The following is a 17,248-nucleotide window of genomic DNA, read 5'->3' as shown; positions in this document are numbered from 1 at the left end:
CCCTCTTCACTTATTTTTTTCCTACTCTGCCGCTATGAGTAAACCAACCCAAAAAAATAAAGAGGGGGGAAAAAAAAAGACCAAAGCGGGAATGAAGGCAGGAAGTAAACCTTGCAACAGCCGAGGTGGAAACGAGTATGCCATTGCGGTAATAGTGAGAGGAAACATGACAGGCGCAGCCATGTATTAGTCTCATAACAATTACTGTAATCATTGCAGGATGGAGAGGTGGAGGAGTGGGAGGGGGTGTGAGCATTTGGGGGAGAAGAGGGGGGGGGGGGTCAAAAGGAGAGGTTGGAGGGCCTGTCACACTTCATCAGTGCACCACTAGCATAGCGTCTGGCCTGATTAACCCTGCGAACGTAGCGCACAAAACACACGAGCACGCTGGCACAATACTCAGAAGTTCACCAAATAAAAATGGTCGAAAGCAGACCTCCGCCAAGGCAAAATGCTCATAAATCAAAACGCCGGATGAGTTTGCGGGCTGTGAGCTGAGATGCGTGTATGAGGAATGTATTTCTTGCAATCTATGGAAGAGCCTTTAATTGTTCTGCCTGTCACTCCATGTCGCTTTTTATTGTGCCACGGTGGCACGCATTGTGAATAACTGGCGAAAGGGGCGTCTCAAGTTTCGCCCAACGCGGTATCAGTACGTGTCAAGCTGAGAAACGCACCTGCTGCGACCTCTCGCTCGCCTCCGACCCGCGGGCGAGCGTCCGTCAAGGCTAACGGGCCACAAACGTGTTGACGTTTACAAGTACACCGCGCTTTTCAGCTCGCGCCAAAGCTCGAGACGTTTGCGAGTGACAATCTGAAACGGAATCAACGACATACTGTACATGTAACGCGTTTCGATGAAATATCAGGAAAAAAAGGCACGTCGCCGTCGGATTGCTTTGAGCCATCGAGTTCTTGCACTGCTGTCATGGCGACCGCAAGCCCAACCGAGTGGACGGCGGGCAGGCGGTCCTCGCTAACAAAGCTCAGCCTGAAGGATGCCAATGAACATCTATTTAAAAAAAAAAAAAAGTGTCGCCAACCACGAAAATGAGCGCCCTTGAGGAACATAAATTCTGAAATTTGCTCCTAAACCTTTTTAAAGAAAGAAGAGCAAATGCCACCAGCGCTTTCGTGGGGTCCGCAGTTTTAACTCAAGAGAAGATACTCGAGTTGCTTCAAGACTGTGGAATTTCAGGGTGGACTTTCGGAGGGTCCGCTGGAACTCAAAAGGGTATCATTGACATGGAGTGTGAAACTCTCATGAAAAAAGGGGGGGGGGGGTATGGGGGGTGCTTGTTAGATTCTTTATTATGAGAAGCAACCCGGTGATTCACTGAAAGGCCTTTCATTTGCAGACAGGAACTCCACAAATAAGTAAGCCCACACTACGGTTGTTATTGGCAAGAGACATTTCAATATATTTTTTTTTGCTGGTCTTTTTATTGACGCATTGAATGTTTTTTCTTTTTTTTTTTTTTTAGCTAGAGCAGCCTGGATACGATGGAGAAGGTTGCCATGCGAGGTAACCAAGCAGTGTTTGTATAATGTGTGTGTGTGTGTGTCTGTAGTTTTAATCTTAAGCTTTGACTCGCTCTCTGCAATGCTGCAAACACTGGGCGTGTGCCAGCAGCGCCTTGGGGGGGGGGGGTGCCACCGAGTGGTCACGAAGCGTTCCCACGGTCATTTGGACAACTTGTCCATATGCAGAGAACGCTCACCATTCACCCTCTTATGATTTGTTGTTTTGTTTCTTTCTATGGCATGGCAAAAAATGTGAACCGGCATATTTTTGGACATTTAAAAAAAAAAAAAAAGAAATCAAGAAAATCGTTTCCCCCGTACCTCGCCTTCAATCCTTGGGGGCCGGATGCTGGACAGGTGGATGGTCTTGTAGTCTCCCGAGTTCAACTTGACCATCATGGCGTCGGCGTTGACAACCTGCATCACCTAAAAATAAATAAAAACAGTTCAGAATCAGGAAGAGTGTTAAACAAAGCACAGAGAGTGATTTAGGAAGAGACGGGGACATGGTCGGCGAGGTTTGAAGGACGCAGCGAGGATGCCGCGTGAGCCGGGGAGATTTAAAAGGCAAACAAGCTGTCATAGATTGGCCGGGAGAGCGTTACGTTGCTGTCGGGACCCCCCAAGCGGACGGCCGTATTTCACAGGAAGATCTGCAAGCTTAGCTCAGGACACCGATTGCTGATCTGATTGCGTGGCCAACTCAAATAATTCATTGCGTTGGGGAAGAAGGCAGGAGACTCGCAGCCTGAATGGAATTAGGGCAGGCAAATCGATAAGTGTTTGGGTTTGAACAATACAATACATGCTGATTTATATACCTCACATTGCTTTGTTATGTGAAGCATGCTAATTGGACACTTTTGGGCCTTTGGGCAACATGCAAATGATGTTTTTATTCTGAAAAACGACACGTGTGTCATGGGGCACCTGCTGCATTCATATTCGGAATTCACAGGGACAATAATAGAAAATGGACAATACATTGAATATTTTAGAAACAACCACAGTGCAGCTCAGCCTCTGGCTTACAGGTGTCGCGGCTGAGCAACATTGCTTGTTGATTGGTTTGAAAAGGAACGGGGGGGGGGAAAGAAACTAGCCCAGTACTTGGCTTCAAAGGCCAACTCCTCAACACGGCGTCCTGCTCAACTGGCGACTTAATTAAAATACAAATTGGCACCATTGTTACACTTTGCGGGCGGGCGGGTCGACTACGCTGGTCAAAAATGCCATCTTTACTACGAGTGTGCCGCATTAGCATGAACACACCGGCGCAGGGACCAAATAACTTGAGTCACACAAGTCTGCTGGGAAAAATTATGCTAATCTCCCGGGAAGAAAAGTAATCATTTAGAGTCATAAATATCAATGAAGCGCAGTGTAAAAGAAAATAAATGAATACATTCGGAATTTAGATTGGGTTGCTCATGAAATGTTACATTCTGTCAACAGTAGCCTCATTTTTCCTCCGAATCATCAAGCGCAACAGCCGGCGGCGAGCAGGAATTAGACCGGGCCCACCGGCCCTTAATACATCACGTGCTTATCAGCGAGCCTACACAAGGTCACTGGGCGGCCCCGGCGCACGTAAATAAGGCATTTAGCAGCTAATTAGAGGAGGGGGAGTGGGGGTGGGGATAGATCAACGCCCCGAATGGCGGGAGGAAAGATGGAGCATGGCACCGCGTCATCTGAGATGACAAAGATGGGGGGGTGAGACTTGGTGTGACTCATGGCCTCAGTCGGTGGGGCTTCCAGAGGTGGCACTCTACTGCCACCTACTGCATGCCGCTGAGCAAGACATCTGCATTGGCCAAGCTCTGTCAGAGTATATCGGAGGCTATTTTAACAATCGGAATGTGCGCATCTCTGCCAGCGTTTCCATCAAAACGGCCCTGAAAGGTGACTCGTCACCTCCAAAAAGTATACAAAGTTTACAATGCCTCGGATAAACAAACAAGCAGTGTGAGCTTTCTCAAATCTTATGGGGGGAGGAAAATGAGGCAGGCGTAATCCCCCCCCCCGCCATGAAAAGGGAGGAAAAAGCCTTTTACACAAAACCATTTTCACTCTCACCTTGGATTTTTTTTTTTACTGTGGGGCAGGTAGGAATGTTGGGACATGACCTATATTCAGTCCCAGATTGGGGGGGGGGGGGGGGGGGGGGGCTGACTTGTGGGGATTGCACCTTCTCTGGCCCGCCACTCTATCTAGCCATCAGTCAGGTAATAGGAAGAGAAAGGCAGAGGGGACCGAAACAGACGGCTGGATGGTTAGATGGGCGTGCACCAGGGACATATGGCACATATTAGATCATCTTTTTTTTCCCATAAGTTATGTTTTATTTAAAATTTTAAAAAAAGGAAATTAAGATGATAACTTTTTACCCCAAAAAATATTCGCAACAGAAGTCATAAACATATATTTTAAAACTCATTTTTATAGTGAAAAAAATTAATAACAAAAAGGATTTGATCTCACTCGGAATATAACGCTCTGCATTTAACACTTCGGTGTTCCAAACCATGCCGAGTTGAACACGGCGACCTTGGCTTGTTCCTTTTCCCTGCGCCAACCATGGCTTGGCACCCCCCCCCCCGCCGGGCCCCTCTGTTTGGGAGATCTGAGAGACAATCTAAATGTTTCATTCCACCTCTCTTTTGTGTGCATTCATTAAGCGAGCTCCCTTGATCGCCATCTTTTATATGAGCCTCGGGCAAGCTGTGAATTTAATCAGGATAGTAAAAAAAAAACGTCTTGGGGTAGACTTTGGGGATGTTTAATATTTTTCTACTCTGTTGCTTAAGGGAAAAAATGAATCCAGCAATATGGGCTGAGGTGATGTGGAAATGTCTATAAGATATCCTTTATTTGTCCCACACTGGGGAAATTTACTATGATGAGCTTACATTGACTGCGTTGTCCATCGGACTCCATTTTAGGTCGTATGTACTGAAAAGTAGGCGGGAGTGTACTTTGCGTAGAGGACACTTTACACTCTCTCTCCAAGGCCCTGGACAATAACATCCAAAGCTAATATACGCCTGGCTTTTAGCAGCATGAGCCAGCAATTTTGGGTCCAATTGGACGGGGAAGGGGGTGGGGGGGGGGCGCTTTCAAGGTGGTCGGCGGCTGTCAAGCTTTGTGTGTGGCAAGAGTACACAAAAACTTGTGTCAGGCGAGCGCAGTGAAGTCAGCTTTTATTCCGTTTTACCTTGGTGTCGGTTCTAAAAGGTAATCACGGCTCTCATTTGAAACGGGAGCGGCATGAATCGAAATTTCGTGAATAAAGCAAATGCTGCAAATACTTTTGAGATTAAATCAATTAGCGCTTCCCCTTCTTGACTTTGCAGGAGACTCCCGGCAAACCGCTTAAAGTACGGCTTATCGACAAAACGCGTAAAAATAGTTTCCCGAGATCCTTTTTTTTTTGTAAGCTTCACTTGTTCAAAATCGATAGCTGTAATGCTGAGTTGCAAAAGGAAAGCGAGTCCACAACCGGGGGGGGGTTTTGCGCGCAGATTAATTTCCTCCCGTTAAACTGTCTAGTCAGCTCATAAATCGCCCCCCCCCTGCCTTTTTTTTTCAGCATGAGCGCAGACAGCGTCATAAATTAGCAATTGAAAATGATTATAGGGAGGTCTTGGTGCGTAACCGTATAATGTAGCCGTGTAAGACACGCTAACCGTGTTGACTAAAGGCCTCACCTTGGCCACAAATTGTCTGTCCTTCTGGTCCAAATTGGCTGTGGGCGCCACGTAGTCCTTCCAGATGCGCACTTTACGCTCTTTAGCAGATCTGAACACAAAAAAAAAAAATAAAACGGCTATAAGTAGTCATTTCTGCAGTGAACCCGATGCCTAGCTTGTTAGGTCACGAAAATAGACCGTGAGAATCTTTTGCGGCGTGCCTTTAAAAGTGTGTTCCGAGTACCTTTCAGCAGCTCGGAGTTTCTCGGCACCCTGCGTGTAGACGGCCATGGACCAGTCCACGCAGCGGGCAAAGCCTTCCTTGAGCAACAGTTCGGTGATGTTGCCATTCTGGGAATGAGGGGAGAGAAGAAAAAAAAAGGGGCGGGGGGGGGGGGGGCAGTGGAATCACCGTGAGTGGATGGGTATGTTGGCACAACCGCCAGGGCGCGGCAAGCCGTTCCGCTCGCTTACCGGGTGCAAGATGGTTCCGAGGATGACCTGGTTGGGGCAACTCTCCAGGATGATTTGCACGTCGCGCTGCAGCAGACGCGACTCGGTGAAGAATTTGGCCTCGGCGGCGAAAGGCTCGGGCGATTCGGTGCCGTCTGCTTCTCGCTTGAACGTGGGGCACTGCGGGAGTCCAAAAAAAAAACAAAAAACTAATAAACAATCTTTTGTACATCTGACTTCTGCCGCTCACGCGCTTTGGATGTCACCTTGTCGCGATAGCGGCCAGGCTGGCAAGTCACATCGTGTTTTCAAGTGGCAGATGAGTCAGATTATCTCAAGTGGTCGCAGTTTAGCAAAAATTGAGATTGATGGCCAAATGTTGCCAAGCGGATATGGACACCATGGCGGAACAAATAGAGACAAACGAGCGCCAGAAGTGCGCAGTTGGGTCTTTTATTGCCTCTTTGTTGGGGTTTTTTTATATATACTGTCGATGTCTTCATATAATAGGGGGGGGGGGAGTCAGTGAAGTGCATTGGTACAATGTTACCTTGACGCCAGACAGCATGACAGTGACCAAGTAGTAGTCCGGCAGCAGCAGGGCACGCACGACACTGCCGTCACGCACGTGCTCGATGATGGCTGGCGGGGGGGGGGGGGGGGGGGGACAGCGGCAGGGTTACAAGTTATCTTGACAGATCATTTTTTTATGACAGCAATTGATAGGGGGAGGGGAAAAAACTGAATTTAAAGTAAACCAAATATAAATTGGATCGAGCAAAAATATTTGGAGGGCAAAAATATATGTTGATATATTTCAAAAGCTTAAAAAAAAAATCAATACAAATAAGTAGCAAATAAATACTCTTCATTTTCAAATGGACGCTGACAATGACCAATTTGAATTTATATGGCGACCATTCTCAAAGTAGTAAGCAGGCTCCCTCTCACGGTACACAGAAGAACAACTTTATATTAAAAAAAATGATTATCTTATAAAATCGTAATCACTGAATAAATTTAATCTAAATAGTGAATCAAAAAAGGGCCATTGTGATTATTTATTAAATAAAATACACGATCGAACTGGTGTGGTTCTATGTACTTAAACACGTGACCATGTTTTTCTTTTTTCTAACCGTTTGAAAAAAAATCAATAAAAAGTTTAATAACAAAAAAAATACACGATCAATACATTGATTTTTAGGTAAAAAATAAACAATAATTGGGGGTGAAAAAAATTAGCACTAGACGTGACACTTTTTAAACAAAGAGAGAGCAACGGGTCACGCGCGTGAGTCTCGCTAATATAATTACGCATAACTTAACATGAACGCGACAATAAAACGATTTTATAAAACAGCGCCGCTAATAAGCGCGCTAAAACGTGCTCACTCCCATGTTTAATGAGGCCTCGTGTTTGCATGCATTAAAAAGCGAGCAGGATGAGAGTCACCTGTGTGAAAGTCAATTTGCTCTTAAATGGCACTTTAACGTCTGGAGCAGCATCTTTGCAAAGAAGGAGGAAAAAAAAAAAAAAAAAAAAGAAAAGCATTCAAGAGGCTCTTTTCTTGCTCATTAGACGACCGCTTGCAGGCTCGTGAAATGAGCTGAGCGGCCGTTAACAGCACCGAGTGCCACATTTAACCTCTGAAGGTTGATCTGGCGGGCGCCATTACGACGACAACCCACCCCCCCCTCCCCTGCAGCCAATCGCCCGAGTCGTCACACAACCTGAGAAAATGTCGCTGCTTACCGTTGATGGGCTTCTGGTGCAGGGAGTCCACAAAGTTGCGCGGGTTCTCGATGGTGTACTTGAGGTCGCGGATGGTGTGGGCGCTGCTGCCTTCGCTCCACATGCCCTTCCTGGACGCTTTGGCGTGGTCCTCCAGCTCACACAGTCGGACCTGGTCCAGACTGGAAGAAGAATTTGTTTTCATTCGGTGTGCGCTCACTTGTAAGACACTTTGGACACAAAACAGCTCGTGTCATTTGAGGAATAAAAACACACACACACACACACACACAAAAAATCGGAATTACTCATTTGTGTATTATTATTCTTGGGAGTTTCCTCGGAACTGTACTACTGAAAAAGTGCTACGCAACTAAACTGCATCGTATTTGAAACCATTGCCGTCACTAATCACCGTGGCCAAATTGAACCATTTACATGCACGGGTACACCAACGATCCAAAATGTCCACTTTGTCCGAAAATGGCAGTCTGCTTGTGAACACATGTTGGCCTCGACTGTCCAATGCCATCACCGTTATCGTAATCATCCTGCCATAACCATCAGTGGAGAAAGTCACACTGGAAAATAGCAAATGGGGCCACTCAGGGGGAAACTAATAAACTAGTGTTTAGTCCGAGGTCACGTGACTGATGGGAGGGGGTATATGGTGGGAGAGCAATCCGCTTTGAAAAGCTCTGCTGCCACCATGAGGACATTGCCGGCACTGTCCTCAGTCTCAACGGGCTTTTTTTGTTTGTTTTTTTTGGGGTGGGGGGTGGGTAGCATTTGTCATGCAATGACTGCTTGTTTTTTTTTTTTTTTTTGTGGGGATGTCACAATCGTACCCAACACACTATAATTGCCTGTCAGCTAGCGCCGGGGCCAGAACGTGCAAATTACAAACCAGAGAAGCCGGTGCCGCCCGTGGTTATGCAACGCCCTGAAACGATCCGAGCACTTTAAGAAGCTTTAATAACAAACGCCCGTTTCAAGCTACGGGAAACGTCTTACTTGTTGCCCCTGACTCCTTCCCGCCGCACCGTGGCAAGGCCCTCGTTCACCAGCGACTCGGCTATGTTCTCGCCGGTAATGTCTGCACAAGAAAGGAAAGAGTTGGGAAAATGGAGAAACAAAAAATAAGGATGTTTCATCAAGCGCAATGTGTTCAAGGTTAGGCCAAGATCAGCAAGTGTGAATCACGCCCATTTCTAGCCATGTATCGCAACATTACAAATCTACCAGACCAATGGGCGTCCGTTTTATATCCGCCACTATTTCGAGAAAACCGGCACAACTCTGATTTGCCGGTGGAAACCCAGCTAGCGTGCTAACCTTTTCCCAGGTAGACCATTCCGTACTCGCGGCCCAATGGGGTCTTGATCTCGACGGTGAAGCACACCTCTTTGCCGATCAGCTTCTTGCGCAGGAACTCTCTGGCTTGAAAGGCCCACGCCTGCAACAACGAGCAAGACGAGAGAACATGAGACGACGCAGAAGCTAATGCTAAGCGCTAATATGAAAGGCAACGCAGGCTTTTAGATGTATACAATACAGATACAATGTAATAACTACTATTATTAGAGTAGTTTTTTTGACAGTTGTGTTTCACTTTCCTATAGTTGCACCACACAGTGAGTTTGCTTCGTTCGCCTTTTTTTATCCACAGATTAACTTCGTTTTAAAAGAAAGCTTTTAAATAGGCGGGCGGCAACTTCACTCTGAGCCGTTTGGAACAACCGCTTTGAAGTGAGAACAAGTCGGAAGTCAACCGGTGTGGTTGCCAGAAATTATGCAGCTCAAATTCCTCTCGCCGCGCCCCAAGTCAGAGCGGCACCTCAACACTCATGGAAACAAACGCCCGCCCAGAAATCAACACACCTCGTCCGGGGTGTCCTTGGTGTCGGGCTGGCTCTGGGCGGCTCGTCGGGCCAGGGCTCCCGCTCGGATGTTGCTGAGGTTGATCTGGCGCTCCGGAGGTGGGCCGCCACGAGGCTGACCTCGCACGATGATGGCGCACCCCGACAGTACCTGGAGAAAAATACCAAAGCAATAAAAAACATGAAAATGGGAAGAGAAGATGGATACAGAGGAGTACATTTCTGCCCATTGCTATGGCGACAACCTGCCCAAGCTTTTGACAGCTACGGAAGGCGCTGGCGCCGATCTGTGCAAATAACTTATTTGGGGGGGGACTGTTGATCTAAGATGGTGGGAGATAACTGCTACATGAATCACTACATGTCTTGAGAGGGAAGAAATTTCATACACACACAGCACATTTGACAATAAAGTTGCATCCAATCCAATAAAAAATAAAGTAATCGAACCAAATAAAATGCCGTCTTGTGCTGGGTTTTCACAGCCTCAAATGCAAAAAGTCAGAAGTATACTTTGATTTATAATCTCTATGATTTAGGTGGGCAATCTCAGCTACTTTAAATTAGTCGTTTCCTGGACTTTGCTGTATGACAATATCAAATGTGTGTGATAGTATCACGCGAATACAAGAGCTCTAACAAAAAAAGGAAAGAAGAAATTTTGTAAACAATCACGAGAGCGGCATGGATGAAGGGGAAAACACGGCAAAAAATATGACTGCTCCGAAGAACATGAACTGTCAACAAAATCCAGTCTTTGTTAAATCTCAGTCTGTTTACTTGTAGACTGTTTCTAAATATGCAATGTGTCTTGAAAGTTGAGCAAGTGTGACATGATAACTTTGCTAGGGGCTTCTCCAAATCTTTTTAACAGCAAAAATAAAAGAGAGTAAGTGCATGTTGGAGATGGGGAACTTGAAAACAGTAGCTACGTGTCAGTCTAGTGGATGGGGCCAGCTATGGGGGGGTCGGAACACACGAACCAAGCAGGACTCCCGGACAAAAAAAAGCACTTTAACCAACAGCCGACCACTAAAAATATAGAACATGTAACCGGTTAGATTTTTAACAACTAACAAGCAAACGTGGACAACTCTGCCAGACTACTCCAAAGTTCAAAGTTCACCCCGAGTCGTTCCAATACACACGCTGCAGGCAGAAGCCCCCTTACTCGCTCCCCAGGTAGCCGCCAGTTAGCTGGGAAAGCTCACATCTGTTGCGGTTGGGGCGACGAGCACGCGACGAGAGTAATTCGCTTTCCGCTTTGAAAACCCCACGCAGGGGCGTCCGAAGTTGCCTGTCACTCGCCACGTCGCGCGTTCGCAAGTTGAGAATCACTTCACGCCTGCTCCAAACGTCATTTGGCAGCAGCTCGTTAGCAGTGAGCTAACGTTAGCTGCCGGCTCCAGTGCACTTCTTATAACACACACCGACAGCACCGACGTTGAATACACTTTGAATTCGCTGACGGCGCGGTTGAATCCCAAATGTAATTCCACAGTATCCGAGTCGCGGAAGCTAGCTGGCTAGCTAGCGCCCACACATGAGGGGGGCTCTTACCATCTTAACTATCCCTCGCTGGAGCCCAGCGGAGGGCGCAGAGACCGCCTGAGCAGGAGCCGAAACAGATGCCATGTCCAGCGGTTTAGAAGTTTGCGTGTCGCCGTAAGACAGAGAGGGGTAGACGGGAAAAGGAAGCTGGGACACCGGAGGAGTGACTGCTCTCCAGAAAGCCAAGAGAAAAAAAGGCTTGCGCGTTGGTCAACACACACGTCGTACCGGAAGAAGACCGTGTCATTCACGCATACACGTCACTTAGCTAACCAAGCTACTTCCGGTCCGGAATGCATAGGAGTGAACGGGGAAGCATCCGGGCGTCGCAAGGAAAACAAACGAAGCACTTCCGGGTCAATGCGTGAGACACGTCAGCATTGATGGAAGCGATGTTCAATTTCGTATGACTTATTGTATTTTAAAAACATTATTTTCATATTTCTCTTTTAAATACATAATTATTATTCCCGATGTTTTACTTTACCTTTAGGAATTGTATTTTTTTGTTTTACTATGTGTGACGTCAGGAGTGTGGTTTCCTGACTGAGAGCTTAAAAACAGATTTGCGTCGTGTAGTCAAAATATAAATAATGTATGATATGAAATATAGTTTGTCATATTTATAAATTGGCGCTATTCCAACAATTTATTTTTCGTCATTTACGTGACATTAATTTACAACTCTTTTCTTCTATACATATTGGAGCACTGGGGTCGCTGGTGACACCTTGTGGTAACTTCCACTAACTACATTTGTAAAACAACGCTGTTTTTGTTCATTTTGTCTGTCCAAACCTTTGCCCTTAGATATTTTTCACACTTGTTCAGCCCCTTCACCCGCAGGCAAATTTTATGTAAGAACTCAGAACATACATAACAGCCATGGGGTGACAAAATAAAAAATAAACTTTCATTACAAAAATATATAAAATGCACACAAAGGTTTGTGTGCGTCTAAATGTGTCTATTGTTCAATAGTTCTAATGCATTGCTTGATATCATTTCCAAACACACATGCGCACAACAACAAAAAAAAGTTTCTGATTAATGTAGGGCGGCACGGTGAGCATGTCCGTCTCGGTGCAGGGTTCGATTCTGGCTTATGCCTTCTTATTGTGTGGAATTTGCCTATTCTCCCGTGTGGGCTTTCTCCGGTTCCTCCGGTTTTCTCCCACATTCCACGAACATTTATAGCGGGTTAACGGAGCACTGGAACTTGTCCCTCGGTATCATTGTGAACGCGAATGGTTATTCCTCTATACGTGTCCTACGATTGGCTGACAACAAGTTCAGGGTGTCCCGAAGACAGCTGGGATAGGCTCCAGCATGCCCACGACCCTTTGTGAAGATAAACGGACAGTCGCCAGAGAGTTAAAATCACATTCTTAAGTCAAATATAAATCATGCAAAAGCATGAGAGCACTATGAGTTCTGATACGAACTTTTGATGTGACTTTTGTGCAAGTCACACACCTATAAAAACAAATCATACTATAGTAATTGCTTTGTTTGAACATTTTTTCACGTTTGTTTCGGTTATGACACATCAATGGCAAAAAGTCTTGGAACAACTTGGCGAATTAGTTCAATAAATGGCATTTTTTAACATTCACGGCGACGGAAAATGACGTATTAGGCCACTTCAGAGTAAAATACTGAAACAAAACGAGCATAACATTTCAAATTCGGCAATTCATATTTTGCGCTAAATATAAAAGCTCATCATAGATTGATATGAACACAGTGCATGACGTAAGGCGTGTTTGTATGGTAGATATGTGTTAAATTTTCACGTAAAAAGGACGCTGTGACAACGAACGCGCTTTCTTTTTACGCACAGTCCTTCGGTGGCGCGCATAGGCGAGCTTTTCCTCGCCTTTTACGCGGGCGATTCGGACTCCTTTCCCGTCGCTTCCGTGACACAATCGACGTGGATTTACGTGCTGAACGCCCCATACAACCACGCTCCACGCGTCATTCGAACCTCTTCCATTTTGGGGGGGCCGGTGAGCACAGTGGAGCCCCTCAAAGTCGATCAATCCCGAGCCTGGTTGAAATTTACGCACAGGCGAGGCGCAGCTTTCCAAATCAAACAGCGTCGCGTTCGCGAGATTCTGCGGGCGCACACGCTACGCAATAAAAGTTAATAAATCAACGACAGCCTGCAATCAAAGAAATGGCTGACCCGATTGGAGGTGAGCTGGTTGGCAAGGAGATCCAAACTGGCTCGAATTCATTCCACGCACACACACGGACGGGAGTATGTGTCTGTGTGTGAGTCCACTCACAGGTGGTTAATGTATAATTTGCGCCATATGGCTCTTTTTAAGAATCATCTAGCACTTCCATCTGTGTGGACCCAACTAATGATATTCAATTAGTCACCAAACAAGACAAGACCTCCCAAAGTCTCGTCACCACCGCGCCACGCGTGTTATTTTTTTTTCTCCCCCGCCGCACAGACCGCGACGCGCATGCATGGACTAATATTTGCTCGTCAAATATTTCCCTTGGGGACGTTTACAGCACATTTTTATCTAGCGGGCAGCGTAAGGAACATCTGTGAGGGTGATTTTGGGCCCCCCGCAAGCGAGGTGCCCTCGCGCGTTGGCCCTCCTCCGTCCCGATTTGTTGACGTTCGCAGGGGAAATGTAATAAAGGAACTCCGGGGTGGATTTACGAGTGGATCAAAAGCACTTTACCATATGGCACTCGTCCTTGGGGGCACATTTCCAAATGTTTGCTTTATGGATATCCCGCTCCTGGCTTGCTGCTTCATCATCTTCACACACTTGAACGCAGCACGTGGGAAAGGGATGCGAAGGGTCATGTGACCAACCACCCCTGGACAGGACATGAACATTTCAGAACTTTGAAACGGCGGAAAGTGTCGTTTTCTCCCTCGACGTGTGTCATATCTGGCGGGGGAAGTCATATTTCCAACTAACGTGAAGGCATCATTTGCGCATTCAACGACAGCCAATCGGTAGCCACACGTTCTTATTTTTCTCACTTTTCAGAGTGCAGAATATAATACGTTTTTAAATCGGCACAGACGGAATGTAGTTTTTATTCACTTAATTGCAAAATGCCTCCCATTTTAAAAAAAATGAAGTAGAAAAAGAACATAGGCGAATGGTTCAGTCATTTTTGTCAGTCGAAATCCTTAGCTTGTCATAGTAAACCTATGGAAGAGGTGAGAAATGTACATTTGTACTGTCAAAGAAATATATGTTAGCTTATTTTTTTTAAATATCAAAAGATTTGTACTTGGAGTTGAATTCCACTTTCAAAGCAAACACGGTGAAGCGGCATTGCACCGTTATGTCAAGTTGAAAATTGACATTTGTAGACATTGTGTGTGACATGTGACATTATTCTTATTATTGCTTATTTGAACCCCCAATAGTGAGCATTTAATCTAATATAAAGCCCCCCCCCCCCCCCCCCCTCTAGCCCCGACCCCCCAATTCCAGATTGAAATCGCCAATATTGACATTTCAGGTGCCTCAACGTCACGCACACGAGGAGCTATAAATGAGCCGCGGAAGCGTCATCGCCTCCACAAGTCACCCGCACCTCAAACCAGGATGTGGATGTGCGGGACACATTTGGAGCAGGCGAATCAAGGTTGACTATAGTTTTGCTTATGTTTTGAGAAGGTGATTTTACGAGGGAGTTGATGGTTGTTTTTGTGTGGGTTTTTTTTTTTTCTTCTTAACAGGAGGTGGAAGCGTTAATCAACTAGGCGGGACGTTCCTAAACGGCAGACCTCTCCCAGAGTCCAAGAGGAGGAAAATGGTGGAGCTGGCCTCGGAGGGGGTGCGACCGAGTCAAATCTCTAGGATTCTGCGGGTATTTGGAGCAGGGGTTGTAATAGTTTGGGATCCAAAGTCCGGTCAATCGTATCTCAAGGGACCACTGTGATTTATTTTGCCAAAATTTAAGGAAAGTGTGTCTTTTTCAGGTGTCTACAGGCTGCGTGAGTAAAATCCTGAGCCGCTACCGCCTCACCGGCCTCGTCCAGCCCAAGACGATTGGCGGGAGCCGGCCGCGCCTACTCATGCCCACTGTCATCGCCGCCATCGTACAGCACAAGCGGAACAATCCATCCATTTTCGCCTGGGAGATCAGGAAAAGCCTGCTGGCTGCCAGGAGCTGCAAGGCCTCCAGAGTTCCCAGCGTAAGGTTTTTCTTTTTTTTTCTCCTATTTTAAAGACATTTAGATGCATTTTAATATGTTTTGTGGTTCCTAAGGTGTCGTCCATAAACCGGATTTTAAGGAGGCTCCCGTTGGAGCAGGAACCATGGAGCGACACACACTGGAGGGCTGAACACAGTAAGTTATAGGACATTTTTATATCATTTGGAATTTAGCTTTCTTAAATTGAGTTGTAATCATTTTTTAAAGCAGGTTTGACAATTTTAACATAAGAGTATGTGGAGTTACATTGAGAAAAACGTAGCCCTTTGTCGCCATCTCGTGGCACTCATGGGCAATTACAGTACAGTATAAACCTTTACAGGCGTGTCAATTAAAGGTTTGCAATTTCCCGTGTTTTGACCTAACGTTTGGCAGGTTTTTACACAACCAAAGAAGGAGAATCCAGTCCGCGCAATCCCAAAGGTGCCCACCAGAGAATCCGGACTACTTTCACAACGGAGCAGAGCAAAGTCTTGGAAGAAGGTGTCAATTAATGACAAAATTAGAGAGGAAAAAAATACATAATTAATTTCTTCTGTTTGTACTGCAGAGTTTTCTCACAGCCAGTACGCCGACGTGTACACCAGAGAGAAACTCTCAGCCCAGACCCGACTTCCCGAGGACACTATCAAGGTCAGACAAGAAAATACTTCCGGTCAAGTCGCAAATTCCTGAAACTGAACTTGCTATGTCTCTCCACTAAAAGGTGTGGTTCTCAAACAGACGCGCCAAATGGAGGAGGCAAGTCCAACAAAGTAAGTTTGTCGAATTGCAATAGAAATTTACGATGGTGCTCAAGTATTTTGTCCTTCTCAGCTGCCATATGTCCCAATGTGCAAAGGAGCGCCCAAACTCCACAGGTAGTGACTCACGCGCACAAACATCAAACGTTGGTTAAATGCTAACATTTATGCCGTTTAATATGCTGGCAGATGACGGCTGGGCCATCGTACTACGGCGCATATCAGATGTTCCCCAGCGGTGACGCAGGTTCGTTAAGTTGACTCCAACTTTTTAGCCCATCTAAAAATATGACTGAGAATACAGCAGCGTAGTGAGCCTAAGTGTTCATGAAAAAGTTTTAGTCCTAAAAAGTATATTGAAGACATCATGTGCAGTTTGAGCGTTGACATTGTGTTTAAATACGGGAAGAAATTGTCTGAAAATGTACTTAAAATAAAAACAATAAGGTAGTATTTTTTTTTTGAATATGGTTAATCACACTCTAATATTCAACTTTATAAAAACAGAGTAACAACTAAATTAAATACAATGTGAAGAAATTCAACTGTCATCCGCTTCTGGTGTATGCGATTTGGCCACTGGTGGGCAGTATAACAATGTCATGCAGACACAAAAGTAATTTTTGTCGACATGTATTGGTGATTGTGTCCAAACTTCTTAAAGTTTTATGACATCATCACAGAGATGCTATCTGTTAGCCTGTCTATGTCGTTTCCCATTGCACGTTAGCGTGTCGCTACCCCCGCCTCCCCATTAAAAGTCTACGCCGTGCCACTAACCTCCAATTTCTGTCGTGAAACCCGTCATCAGGTTTCGGATGTTCCACGTGCATCTTCGGCAGTGCATCCGGCGTCCCTCCGCTTTCTCAGCGGCACCCCAAAGGCGCCAGGGCGTGCAACAGCGCAGCGGACTTCAACGTCACCTCTTCCGCGCCGCACAAGATAAGGCCTGGATTTAACCCGCAGCACCACCTGCAGGAAGAACACAGATCACACTTATCTGCCTCGATGATTTTGCAATCGTTTCAATAAAACGTGTTTTTGTTTTTTTTTTTTAAGAATTGAGATTTATTGACATACGTGATGGTAATAAAAGCACGGCTGAACAACTGGAACAGCGCCGTGAACAGCGCGGTTAACTTCCAGAAAGTCGGTAGCCGCAAATCGTAACGCCACGGGAAATGATCCGTGACCATTTTTGGTGTTCTTATTGTAAACGGAAGGATATGAGGTATGAACCTGAAATCCGATTCCAAATCTCACACTTCTTGTAGTTATTTCCTGTAACAAAACAGAAGTAAAATGAAATTTAGTATCATCGCTGGATCATTTGGCACCATTGAATCATTTCATAAATCATCCCGGCAAGAGGCAATTGCGTCTCACTGCAAAGTTTTTTGTTTTTTCAGTTTTATTAAAATGGGAATAACAAAGCGGAACAAAACACAAAACCAAATAATCGT

General features: G+C 45.8%; 2 protein-coding genes across 3 annotated transcripts in view; one reads left to right on the top strand and one right to left on the bottom strand.

Annotated features, from left to right (window-relative positions):
* snd1 (staphylococcal nuclease and tudor domain containing 1) overlaps positions 1 to 11,092 on the bottom strand; it is an 82,591-nt gene extending 71,499 nt beyond the window's left edge. Inside the window, exons 1-10 of one of the 2 annotated variants that reach the window (XM_052055541.1) lie at positions 10,845 to 11,092; positions 9,286 to 9,435; positions 8,740 to 8,860; positions 8,419 to 8,500; positions 7,426 to 7,586; positions 6,220 to 6,311; positions 5,691 to 5,849; positions 5,461 to 5,567; positions 5,235 to 5,325; positions 1,846 to 1,950 (exon numbers count right to left, since the gene is read on the bottom strand). In XM_052055541.1, coding sequence (XP_051911501.1) covers positions 1,846 to 1,950; positions 5,235 to 5,325; positions 5,461 to 5,567; positions 5,691 to 5,849; positions 6,220 to 6,311; positions 7,426 to 7,586; positions 8,419 to 8,500; positions 8,740 to 8,860; positions 9,286 to 9,435; positions 10,845 to 10,919 — 1,143 coding nt within the window. In that variant the 5' untranslated portion in view covers positions 10,920 to 11,092. The remainder of the gene's footprint in view (positions 1 to 1,845; positions 1,951 to 5,234; positions 5,326 to 5,460; positions 5,568 to 5,690; positions 5,850 to 6,219; positions 6,312 to 7,425; positions 7,587 to 8,418; positions 8,501 to 8,739; positions 8,861 to 9,285; positions 9,436 to 10,844) is intronic. The other variant, XM_052055538.1, reaches the window with a different exon arrangement.
* Positions 11,093 to 14,025: 2,933 nt separating this feature from the next.
* pax4 (paired box 4) lies at positions 14,026 to 16,837 on the top strand. Its single transcript, XM_052056024.1, has 9 exons — positions 14,026 to 14,034; positions 14,514 to 14,693; positions 14,806 to 15,049; positions 15,418 to 15,525; positions 15,593 to 15,675; positions 15,749 to 15,797; positions 15,859 to 15,902; positions 15,975 to 16,032; positions 16,597 to 16,837. Exons 1-9 carry the CDS (start codon positions 14,026 to 14,028, stop codon positions 16,815 to 16,817), a joined length of 996 nt encoding a protein of 331 aa, XP_051911984.1. The 3' UTR covers positions 16,818 to 16,837.
* The last annotated feature ends 411 nt before the right edge of the window (positions 16,838 to 17,248 follow it).

Source organism: Hippocampus zosterae, chromosome 21 (genome assembly GCF_025434085.1).
Source record: "Hippocampus zosterae strain Florida chromosome 21, ASM2543408v3, whole genome shotgun sequence".
NCBI lineage: Eukaryota > Metazoa > Chordata > Actinopteri > Syngnathiformes > Syngnathidae > Hippocampus > Hippocampus zosterae.
This window is presented reverse-complemented; position numbering and strand designations above follow the sequence as displayed.